At 47.5% G+C, this 12,391-nt stretch overlaps 1 protein-coding gene across 1 annotated transcript in view; it reads right to left on the reverse strand.

Annotated features, from left to right (window-relative positions):
• Nucleotides 1-1,930: 1,930 nt before the first annotated feature.
• The window catches only part of TTLL6 (tubulin tyrosine ligase like 6), a 30,357-nt gene continuing 19,896 nt past the window's right edge, over nucleotides 1,931-12,391 (reverse strand). The window contains 6 exon segments of the mRNA XM_036342192.1: nucleotides 1,931-2,199; nucleotides 2,973-3,327; nucleotides 6,505-6,810; nucleotides 7,972-8,149; nucleotides 8,946-9,134; nucleotides 11,137-11,312. Of these exon segments, the coding sequence (XP_036198085.1) occupies nucleotides 1,931-2,199; nucleotides 2,973-3,327; nucleotides 6,505-6,810; nucleotides 7,972-8,149; nucleotides 8,946-9,134; nucleotides 11,137-11,312 (1,473 nt within the window).

The raw sequence follows: 12,391 nt of genomic DNA on the forward strand, positions 1-12,391 counted from the left end.
TGCCACTCATCCATCCTACCATCTGCTACCAGGTCCATTGTTCTCACCCCCCATGAAATCTCTCTCCCGTTCAAAAACCTGCAGTGGTTTTCCACAGCCCACGGAGTTAAGGGGAACACTTCCCAGGATAACATTTTAGGCCCTTCACAATATTAACGAATCGGGCTCCTTGTCCTGGCATTGAGCATGGTGATTTATTTTATTAATGTACACATGAGGGGGAAATGCAGCATTTCTGTAGGTTGATGGAAGAAACATCAGCAGGCTGGGCACTCTCACCTCACCTCTGTCTTCACTGGCGAGATTGAGTGGGGCTGGTAAGGGCAGTAGCAGGAAGATGTCTGGGTACTGAGGTGGCTGGGATGGGAGGAAGTATGATCTGTACCTGGTGGTGATAACTGCCCCAATTCTCTCACTCGGGGCTCTGAGTTCTCCATCATGTCTAGCCCTCTCTCTGCCTTTGCTCTTTGGAGTTGAAGACCAACTGACACAGGCCTGTTGGTGGACTGAGGACTTTGGATTCTTGAAAGTTGTGAACCCTCCTCTGAAACACTCCTCCCTCGCACTGCTCTGTCTGGGGGAGTGTTCTGGATGATGGTGCCATGTGAGGGGCCCATGGGAATGACACTGGTCGGAGCAACTGGGGCGTGTCCCGGGACAACATCAATAACTCCCAGAAGTCACGGTCCTACACTGTCAGCTAACTGGGAGGGCACAAAAAGCAAGGCTGTTGGCCTCAGTGGTGCTAGTGAGAGGGAGGGACTTAGTGGACTAGGATATCTAGTTGAGAAAATAAAACTCTTGGTTGATCCCATGGGCACTGTAGACACTGTAAGAAGAGACAAATCATTTCCTGGGAGTAAAAAGTAAAATGGGGGTGGGGTGGGGAATAGCAGAGATCCAGTCTGATTCTGGGGGGGGAAAAAAGAAGATTTTTTTTTTTAGATTTTCCTGTAAAATGGTTAAATGGCCTCTAGAATATTCAGGCCAATTAACACATCATCACCATTCTTATCTAGTGTTTCAGGAGATGCTCAGGTGATTCACATCCATGGTCACCAGAAATTCATTTTACCTACATTCATTTTACATTCATCTTCCTACCTCCCTATAGCCCCAAACATTTGCTATAGATTATTTAAGAGAGCAGCCAAGATGGCTGGCCAGAGATAATAAGTGGTAGTGATTAAGAGCACACGCTTAGGAGCTCATTATCTGTGTGTTCTTGGGCAAGCCACTTAACCTCTCTAAACTTTGGTTTCCTCATTTGAAAAAAAAGAATGACATGGTATTAACCACATAGAGTTTCTCTGAGGATTGAGATAATGCACGCAAGGCTTTTGGTACACCCAAGGCAAGTGTGCCCAGCAGCACGAACCCCTCTACCATGCAACGCTATGCTGTAGCGCTCTCTGAAGTTTCTATATACCAACTGAAGTTCTGACAGAGGGCTCCCTGCTCCCTTTGGTCCTTTCACACAGTAGAATCAAAGCTTAAAGATCTTTGTTTCCACATCTCAGTATCCACTGTCCAGCTGCTCAGTCCCCTCGGTACACGCCATTACAGGGCCAGCTTTGGGGCAAGCGGCCTGGGCCGAGGCCAGGTTGGCACAGCATGAAAGATGTGGAAATCAACCCCTCACAGTTGGCATGGTTCTACTTCTGGGACCGGCTTTAATGATGGTCTCAATGTTAGCCATAAGTGAAGACAAGGCCAAGTGCACTAAAGCAGGGGGCACAGAGTAGTCGTAGCAGAAGCATAAATTGCAAGAGGGTCACACGTTAACTAAGGTTAGTCTTAATTGTCTACTTACCTGTATGGCTTTATCAATCCATCCACCCACCTACTTACCCAACATTCATTCCAGAAATATATACTTATGGTGCTTGCCAATGCACCAGGCACATTAAGGGAATATGGGTGGGCCTACCTATTTCCTCTCACATTCTTTTTGACCAGAGATCAGGCAGTGATTGCATGCTTCCCGATCCTGTATACACGGGTCCCTCATAGCACCCAGACGTCTTCTGTCAGGCCTCGGATCCAGTCGGGCTGAAGTGGCCACCACCAGCAGATCCCTCAGAGAAACATCACGGCGGTGAGTTTTCTTCAAGAAGAGGAGCGAAGGCATATCCAGCGGCCTCTTCTCATGAGAGCTTTGGCTGCGCAAATAACATTTCTGGGGCAGGGAGAAGTTTTCTGGAAAGGCAAAGAAACTGATAAATTGGCATTATCAATTTAGGCTGCTGGACTCAGCACAAATTCTTAGAAAAGGCCACCTCCCTCTAGGGCAGCGGTTCTCAACCTGTGGGTCGCCAACCCCCTTTGGGGGTCAAACGACCCTTTCACAGGGGTCGCCTAAGACCATTGGAAAAACACATATATCATTACATATTGTTTTTGTGATTCATCACTACGTTTTAATTATGTTCAATTTGTAACAATGAAAATACATCCTGCATATCAGATATTTACATGACGATTCATAACAGTAGCAACATTACAGTGATGAAGTAGCAACGAAAATAATTTTATGGTTGGGGGTCACCACAACATGAGGAACTGTATTAAAGGAAGGTTGAGAACTACTGCTCTAGGGTCACCTGGCCTAAATCTGATCCTGAATCAGAATCATCCATTGTTCTTTTCTCAAAATAGTTTCTCTTCCCTGTTTTTTCATACTTAATGCCTCCATCTGGTACAGATTTAGCTGTGTGGGCCTCAACTGAATGAGAACCGGGGAATGTTGAAGAGGGTACGTAGACATAGCATTCTGTTTTTATCTTTCTTATCTTCCCAGTAAGACTGGAGACTCCCTAAGGACACAGACTATGTCTCCACCATCAGACTGCGGTCACCCTCAGGACAGGGAATGTATCCCCCTTCAGGCTGGATGCTCCCCAAAGATTAGGACTGGTTCTGTTGGTTCCTCCATGTGCTCTGGGTAAATCCCTGAACAGGCTGGCACTCACGTGACTGGTTCTGTAACGCCAGCTTTGGGTTGCAGGAAGCTGGGAACAAGGAGAGCTTCTCCCTCAGGTGAACCTTGGTGAACAGCTCTGACATCAGATGCTGTTTCCTCGCGTTATTCTTTAGCCAAGTCCAACGTGGGTTCAACGAGTAGCGCTGGGATTTTGCCGGCAGAGAAATTTTTGATATTTTCTCCTGGAAGAGGTACTGGGAGGTCTGCTGTTTGCATTTCAGGGAGACCACTCTGTCCATCTCTGGGCTACTGCATTCTGGGCTGTTTGTCGTGCTCAGCAGCGGGGACTCAGGGGAGTCTGAGAACTGGGTGCAGGTTTCTGAGGTCTCTAATGACGATAAGAGCTGGAAGAGAAAACAATCCAAAATGAGATTGTGGAAAGCAAAGGGCTCCTTGCTATGCCATTCTTGATTTAAACAGATTAAGAACTGATTTCATCAGCAGGATGAAAGATTGGGTTAGAATAGTTTCCTCTGACCAGGAATTGGTTAAACCAGTGGTTGGCAAACTGCGGCTCCATGAGCCACATGCGGCTCTTTGGCCCCTTGAGTGTGGCTCTTCCACAAAATACCACGTGCGGGCGCACACGTACAGTGCGATGGAAACTTCGTGGTCCATGGCAGAAGTCGGTTTTCAGTCTGGGCAAGTCTATTTTTAAAAAGTGGCGTTAGAAGAAGTGGGGGGAATAGTATTCCTGACTCATATAATCAAGTGAAAAAAACTAGCGTTTTCTGTTCTTTCCTTACTCGGGTCTACATATTTATGCAAACAATCATTTTCAAGCATGAACCTTATCAAGAGTAAATTGAGCCAAAACCGGTTTGGCTCAGTGGATAGAGCGTCGGCCTGCGGACTGAAAGGTCCCAGGTTCGATTCCGGTCAAGGGCATGTACCTGGGTTGCGGGCACATCCCCAGTGGGAGATGTGCAGGAGGCAGCTGATCGATGTTTCTAACTCTCTATCTCTCTCCCTTCCTCTCTGTAAAAAATCAATAAAATATATTTAAAAAAAAAAAAGAGTAAATTGAGAAGTCGTCTTATTGATGAGAACCTGAAATCGTGCCTAAAATTAAAAACAACAAAATACAAACCTGACTTACCCAAGCTTTCCAAGGAGATGCAAGGCCATTGTTCACATTAGTGTTTGTCAGCCATTGTCATGATTTAATTTTATGGATATTGTAAAGTAAATTGTAAGGAACTTAATTTTATCAATATAATATTGTTATTAAGTATGATATCAAGTTTTATTCAACGCACCTATAAGTCTTTTAACTAAGACTTAAAACTTTTAAGTAAAGTTTATTAAGTTCATGTTAGGGAACGTTGTGGAGTGAAGGAAGATGTAGTGTCGAGGATTGAGAATGGTATGTTGAGATGGTTTGGACATATAGAGAGGATGAGCGAAAGGAGATAGACGAAACAAGTGTACAAGACGAGTGTGGATGGGAGAGTTGGAAAGGTCGATCGCGGCGAACGTACCTCAATCAGACTGAGGACGTTTTTAGCAAAGGCCAGCTTAGGAGTACCCTAATTAAGTTAATAACAATATACCTACCTATATAGTTTCAGTTTAAAAAAATTTGGCTCTCAAAAGAAATTTCAGTCGTTGTACTGTTGATATTTGGCTCTGTTGACTAATGAGTTTGCCGACCACTGGGTTAAACACTAGGGCAGAATATGGTAGGGATGTCCACAGAGCTTCCTCTGGAGGTCTTTGAATGTGACAGAGATTTTAAACACTAGAGATTAGTAATCAGAGAAATAGCTATTCTACAGTTTTAGATTAGCAAAAATTAGAAAGCTGTTGGTGGGATGCAGAGGTACAGGGACTCTCATGCACTGCTGATGAGAATGCAGACAGTCATTCTGGTGAATCATCTAGAAATACTTGGTAAAATAAGATTACAAATACCCTGTGACCAGCAATTCTGTGCCTAGGTATACACTCAAAATAAGTTATTAGTTCCTTTTAAAAAACTATGTACACCAATGATCCCAGCAACATTATTCACAGTAGCCAAAAGTAGCCAAATGTCCACCAAAAGATGAATGAATAAATCAAGTGCGGTAGATGCATATAATGGAATACTATTCAGTCTTAAAAAAGAAGAAAATTCCGATACATAATACAACATGAATGAACTTTGAAAACATTATGCTAAGTGAAATAAACCAGACATGTAAGTACAAATATTGTATAGTTCTACTTATATGAGGCACCTAGAGCAGTCACAGAGACAGAAAGTAAAATAGAAAGGAACAGAATAAGGCAGAAAAAATATGTGAAGAAATAACAGCTATAAACTTCTCAAATATGGTGAAAGTCCTCAATTTACAAAACCATTAAGTTCAAGTATCCTAAATAGGATAAATACAAATAAAATTACACCCAGACACATCATAATCAAATTGGTTAAATTCAGAGATAAAGAGCATCCATTAAAAAGTGACACATTGCATACAGGGGACAATGTTATGAATTTTTAAGAAAGAAAGAGCCCTGGCCAGTGTGACTTAATTGGTTGGGCATCGGCCCATCCGCCGAGAGGTTGCCGGTTCAATTCCGGTCAGGGCACATGCCCGGTTGCAGGTTCGATCCCCCATGGCAACCATCAGTGTTCCATTCTCACATTGATGTTTCTCTCTCTCTCTCTCTCCCTTACCCTCTCTCTCAATTAAAAATCTCTAAAAAAGAAAGAAAATAGAAGACAGTGGAACAACATTTTTAAAGTGTTGCAAGAAAAATAATGTTAACCCAGAATTCTAGGTCTAACAAAAATATCCTTCAAAGTGAAAGCTAAATAAAGGCTTTTTTTCAAGTAAACAAAACTAGAAAGTTCATCACCAGCCGAGAGGGGAGCATTACAAAAAACACTAAAGGGAGTTTTTCAGGCTAAAGAGAAATGACATCAGACAAAAATAAACAAATAAATAGCCCTAGAGTTTTGGCTCAAAGACCTCCTTTTCTTTTCTCCACTCCCCACATCCATGAAATCCTGAGGTGATGATGTGATGAATTTATGCGGTGATAGCAGCACAATCAACAGCAGGGCCTAAGGAATCTAAAGTCCCGAGAAGGGAAACTTCACCTCCAAGCAAAGGAGCTGTGGTCCCCAGAGGGTGAAGTGAGCCCCTAATACTTATTCTCTCTGTGACTTCCTGCCACTTGGCCCTTGTTCTCAGACTTCTAGCCTTCAGAACTTGAGAGAATAAATGTGTGTTTTAAGCCACCAAGTGTGTGGTCATTTGTTACAGTAGCCCGAGGAGGTGCCCTGCCTAAAAAGAGGGGATGCATGGGCCAGCCTTTCTAACAGCCCTAAAAGTAGAGGCCTCTCTTCCTACCAGCTGTGCCATTCCACGCCTTGGGCATCACAGTGGGGAAATCAAGGCCCAGGGAGGGAAGGAGGCTTACTCGAAGGACCCATAGGAAGTCAGGGGCAGAGAAGGGACAAGAAAGCAAGAGTCCCACCACCATCTCCCGAGCTCCGCCCCCTGGGGGGAGGCCGCTCCACTTACCACGGGGCTGGGGAGGATGTTCACTACAGAGGCACACTTGGCTTTCTTGAGTCTGGAGATGGGTTTACTGAGGTCCAGCCCAGAGCAGCTGAAAAGGCTTGAGTTCCTCAGGTCGGGGAGCGAGCAGTAATGTCTCGCAGAGGAAGGCTCGGGGGAAGCAGGGCCGTCTTCCTTCTTGGGGGCCTCCTGGTTGAGGCTGATCTCTGTCTCATTTTTCTTTTCATCTCTGACATCCAAGAGCACATCAGGCGCGGAGGGCACTAGTGTCAGCGACTGGAGGGATTGGAAAGGAGGAAACGAAACACACAGCTCATGGGAACCCAGCTCTGTCCACGTCCAGATTCATCTGCACCCAAGAGTAGGTGCAAAGGAGATGAGGGGGAGAAGGAAAGCAATCGGTATCAAACGTCTCTCTAATCTGGGGCTCTTCACCTCGAGTTCAGGGACTCCTAGAGAGCTCATGGATGGTTTCACGGGGTCTTTGAACCACTTAAAACTATCTTTGTAGCCCTAACCGGTTTGGCTCAGTGGATAGAGCGTCAGCCTGCGGACTGAAGGGGTCCCAGGTTCTATTTCGGTCAAGGGCATGTACCTTGGTTGCGGGCACAGCCCCAGTAGGGGGTGTGCAGGAGGCAGCTGATCTCTCATCGATGTTTCTCTCTCTATCCCTCTCCCTTCTTCTCTGTAAAATATCAATAAAATATATATATTTTAAAAAACTATCTTTGTATACGTCATAGTAAGAGATTCCATAGCTTTTATCAGATACTCAGAGGGTCTATGGCCCCAGTAAAGTTATGAAAACAAACAAGCACGTGCTCTAATCCTGTCTCTGTGGGTGAGTCATTGAGAAGAAGGAGATGGACTGTAAAGTCAACTGAATCTCTCCACTGAGCCTATAGAGAGAGCTAGGCAGAGACAGGGGGATCCAGAGAGTCAGATCACAGGACAACCGTGGCCCACAGTGGGGGACTGCCCACACTCTGAGCAGAGAGCAGGCTGGAAGGACCCAGCTGTGGTCAGTCACCCCATGTAATGTTCTGAGGGTCCTGCCTCCCAGAACCTCTTCCCTTTCTAGGCGGTGCCCCTGGCCTCCTGGAAGAGAGCGCTACAACCCCAACTGGAGCTGGGAACAATGAGTACATGTAGTCCTGGAGCCCGCTCCCTACGTGGAGATTGTGCTCACCCTCCCAGCTGCTAACTCCTACTGATGGAGGCAAGGACAGACCAGTGAGCGTCCTCTCTGCCTGGATGGAAGGGTCCTCTGAAGGACGCTGGGCTCCTTGTGACTTCCGGGGTCCCCCTCCTGTGGCCCAGCCCTCCGTACAGCCCATTCCTTCAGTGCATCCGGGCTCTGAGCAGTGGCTTCCTCGGCATCCTCCCCTCCCCGACTCCCCCCACCCTCGTATAAATTGGCCGCAGCCAGGGAAGGGTGCTGGGCACGGGTGCTCCCCTCCCATCCGGATTTACTTGTTTGGAGACTTGGGTGGCAGCGGCCTTGTATTTTCGGTGTTGTGTCTGTTGCCAGCTTTTCGCCCCCTTGGCTCTCGCGTGCTCGCCTGCCGATTCTCCCTGCATCTCTACCTTCTTCTCTTTTGTTTGCAAGGATTTTTTCTCCTGTTTCAGTCTCAGCTCCTGGATCAGTTGCCTGCCCATTGAGGAACAGTGAGTGTCAGTAGGTTAGGGATGGGCTTTGAATGGGGTGGACAGGACTGGGCAAAGAGGAGGGAACTCCCCATTCCCTCCCAGGATGTCCAGTCTGCACACGTGATTGAAGGTCACAGAAGAGGAGGTGGAGGAGAGGCATCCCTTAAACCACGTCATTCCCAGGCTTGGGAATAGCATCCAAGGAGAAATACGCAGGAAGGGGACTCCACCACACTCCACCACAACCCTATCTCGCTCCCCACCTCCCAGGAGGACAGATCCCATACATGACAGGTGCTGAAGAGAGGGTCTGGACAGGCCAAAGTCAGGGGCTCCCACAATGGACCACTTCACATCCTGGGCCTCTGGCCAATAGTGTAATGGAAATAACGTAGTCCCATGAATCAGGAGACGGACTGTTGTCTCTTTCCTGTTATTACTCTATATGATGTCTTCTCTGCCCCGTCCTCCCCTTCCATAAAATGAGATGGTGGGCGGGGACCAGACTGGATGGGATGAGTCCCTCCCAGCTCTCAGATTATATACCTGCAGGAATCCAGGAGGCAGCTCTGAGGGGGGCTGGTCATTCTGGAGAGGGGTGTGTAGGGGGGTGCCTGTCTCAGGGGTGAATTTCTAGAAACAGCCACATAGCTACTTAACAACACTGGTCCTTGTGACACTAAAGCAAATGTTTCCCTGTCAAGTTCAAGGTTGGAGACTGAAGTTCACAAACCCTCCTCACAGACCCAGGCCAAATTACCCAGCAGGTCAAGTCCACCTCGAAGGTGCTTTCCTACCGGGCATACAGCTCCCGGGCCCTGGAGGTGGCAGTATTCTGGAAGAGGGAGTTATTGTCCTGGAAAAACTTCTCATACTTCTCCGAATTCAGATTGGGATAAATCAGGTGGAAACTTCCACCGTTTTCCTTCTCATACTTCTCAGTTTTCTCTTGACGCAAGGCCTGGAAACCCTTGAGTTCCTTGATCCTGTTGGCAAGCAGAACACAGGGCTGCGTTGGGAAATGGCTCGATGCTTGAAAGAAATGTGACCAAGCTGGATATCATCTAGGGCCAGGCAGGGGCCTTGCACACAACAGGGGTCCATCGGTATTTCCTAAACGTTTCCCTGAGAGGATTCTAGCCATCCCGTCATATGCACTAAAAGCTGTTTAGAACAGTCTTCTCTGGCCCTAGCTGGTTTGGCTCAGTGGATAGAGCATAGGCTTGTAGCCTGAAGGGTCCCCGGTTTGATTCCGGTCAAGGGCACATGCCTGGGTTGCAGGCTCGATCCCCAGTAGGGGTGTGCAGGAGGTAGCTGATCAATGATTCTCTCTCATCATTGATGTTTCTAGTGCTCCCTTCCTCTATGAAATCAATACAAATATATATATATATATATATATATATATATATATATATATATATATATATATATATTTTAAACACAGAAAAGAACAGTCTTCTCTGACAGTTCATCAGATTCTCAGACTATGGCCACCTTCCCAATCACAGCCCCTCCTACCCTGTCACTCTCTGGAGAACGACAGCTTGTGTTTTGCTAAATTTGAGGGCTTCTTGGATGTGCTTTTATGAGCTCTGATGATCTCACTCTTCCTCACAGCCCCCTGGGGAGATGGCGGTCATCGAGGGAGGAATGATAAGCCCCTTTTACAGCAGGAAAACCAAGAGCCACTGAGCTATCCAGGCCAAGTTGTGACAAGAAGAATGACTCAGGAGAGGGCCCTAGCTGCGCCTTAGCTGACGCTGCCTCCTCCTCCAGCGGTTTAGAGAAAGCCAGCACAGTGGAGGGCATCCTGGAACCCCAGGCCACACACCCCTGGGGCTCTGGGTCCAGACCTGCCGCTTACCAGCGAGGTGACCTAGTACAAGTCAGTTCCCCTTCCAGAGTCTGTGTCTCCTTAGCTCCCACTGCCTACACCCCACTGCCTGCCACCCTCCTTGCAGAGAAGACAGTACACAAGAAAATGCCTTCCAGACACAGATGCTGTTGCCTTGGTTCCAGAAGTTTCATCTCGAAGGACCAGGCTAGCTCCGCACATGAGAGCAGGGGCCACAGCGGGTCTGAAAATCAACACAGGCATCTCCTTGCCCAGGCTCAGAGTCTTCTGACACTAGACTCACCCTGCAGAAGGAGGCCTCTGTAAGGCAAGTGCTTCCCAGCAGGGAGCAGGGACACGTGAGCTCCTGCCAACACAGTAACACGGGGGAGGACAGGCAAATCTTTCTTTTGGTTAAAAAAAAAAAAAAAAAAAAAAGGAATGGTTTTACTTTTCGTATTGGTAATCCCTAAATCTTAAATCTTCATCTGATATTAATAAGCTTATCTCCATTAGGTATAGTTATACCTATAACTTAAATCTCTTAAAATAGAGACAAAGGAATAGTCACAGTAAAAATATTCAAACTGCCACATTCCACAAATATAAACTAATTTTCCAAGTGGGATAATCATGTGTAAGCGCTGACTCCCCTCCTCACCAACTCCAGGCAAAATTCTTAATAGTCTCAAACACAAACGATAATGCCAGGCATTATGGTAAGTAAGCCTTTTATACACCAACGTGTCATTCCCCCCAACAACTGTATGTATCATTCGCTCCATTTCACAGGAAGAACACAGAGGCCCAGAGAAGTGACATAGAGGCCCCATAAAGAGCCCTAGCCGGCTTGGCTCAGTGGATAAAGCGTCAGCCTGTGGACTGACGGGTTGCGGGTTTGATCCCGGTCAAGGGCATGCGCCTGGGTTTCGGGCTTCATCCCCAGTGGGGGGGTGTGCAGGAGGCCGCGGATCAATGATTCTCTCTCATCATTGATGTTTCTATCTCTCCCTCTCCCTTCCTTTCTGAAACCAATAAAAATCTATATTTTTTAAAAAGACCATATAACGAGTAGGCTATTGTATCATAACTTGGATCAGGACAGACCAGTCAGAAAAATGGGGTCCCTGGGGGGGGAGGGGCTACTATACTTGGCCTCCCGGGAACGGCATTGCTGCAGGAACCGGCCCCGCTGCTTCTCCTCCTCTAAGACTTTCTTTTTGTCACAGCTCCCCAGGTTGATCAGGACCAAGGTGTCATACAGCAGGCTGTCCTTCACCTCCTTATCCAAGCAGGAGTCGGTGGAGAAGCTCGGAGAGTGGTTGACCTGTGAGGGCAAGATGGCAGCTGGAAGCGGGGCTCTCCAGAGCGAAAGCGGAGAGGGAGGCCTAAACACCACCTCCAGGGAGCGACCTATGCCCACCTTGGGGCCCTGGGCAGGGAGAAGGTCTGGACTGGAGCCACAGTGAGGAACGGAGGAGGTAGAACCCCTCTAGAGTAACTGGCTTTTATTTTATATATATATATATACTAGAGGCCCGATGCACGAAATTCATGCAAGGGGCTTGGCCCTCGCAGCCGTGGCGGCTTGCCTCGGCCCTCACAGCCCCAGCTTCGTCTGGAAGGACATCTGGAAGGTCGTTTGGCTGTCCGGTCTAATTAGCATATTATGCTTTTATTACTATATATATATTTTTTTTAATTGATTTCAGAGAGAGGAACAGAGAGGGAGAAAGAGATAGAAACATCAACGATGAGAGAGAATCATTGATCGGCTGCCTCCTGCATGCCCCCTACTGGGGATCAAGCCCACAACCTGGGCATGTGCCCTTGTCAGGAATTGAACCCGGACCCTTCAGTCCGCAGGCTGACCCTCTATCCAGAGCCAATCCAGCTAGGACTAACGAGCTGTTATTTTAGTTCTTGCTTCTTGGGAGGCATCAGGGAGTAGCCCGTCTTTGGTTTCCTCTCCATCTGGTGTGTGGTGTCCTCTCACGTGCCTGGAGCAGATGGAAGGGGCGGTCCAAAGGACCAGGCAGGGAGGTAGGGAGTAGAAAGAAATGATGCATTCGAGATTCTAACCGGGCTTGCAGGGGAGAGAGGTGGGAGAAGGGAGAAGGGAGAAGGGAGAAGACATGTTCCTGCTCATAGGAAAGTCCATATTATTCAGAGGCACTCTGTGACATTGGAAGAGTTCTAGCCGTTTCTGCCGGCTTGCTCTTGAGGTAAGAGCTCCAAACAGCCATTTTCTCCTTCCCACCCACCCCTGGGAACAAGGACTGGGAGTGGAGGAAAGGCAAGGCCTTGGGAATCTGATGTGTAATTCTGGGTTTCCCACCCCATAGGCTGACTCTTGTCATTGGCAGCTGGCACGAGCTGGCACCTCTGACTTGTACCCACACCCCT

Source organism: Myotis myotis, unplaced genomic scaffold (genome assembly GCF_014108235.1).
Source record: "Myotis myotis isolate mMyoMyo1 unplaced genomic scaffold, mMyoMyo1.p scaffold_m19_p_17, whole genome shotgun sequence".
Taxonomy (NCBI): domain Eukaryota; kingdom Metazoa; phylum Chordata; class Mammalia; order Chiroptera; family Vespertilionidae; genus Myotis; species Myotis myotis.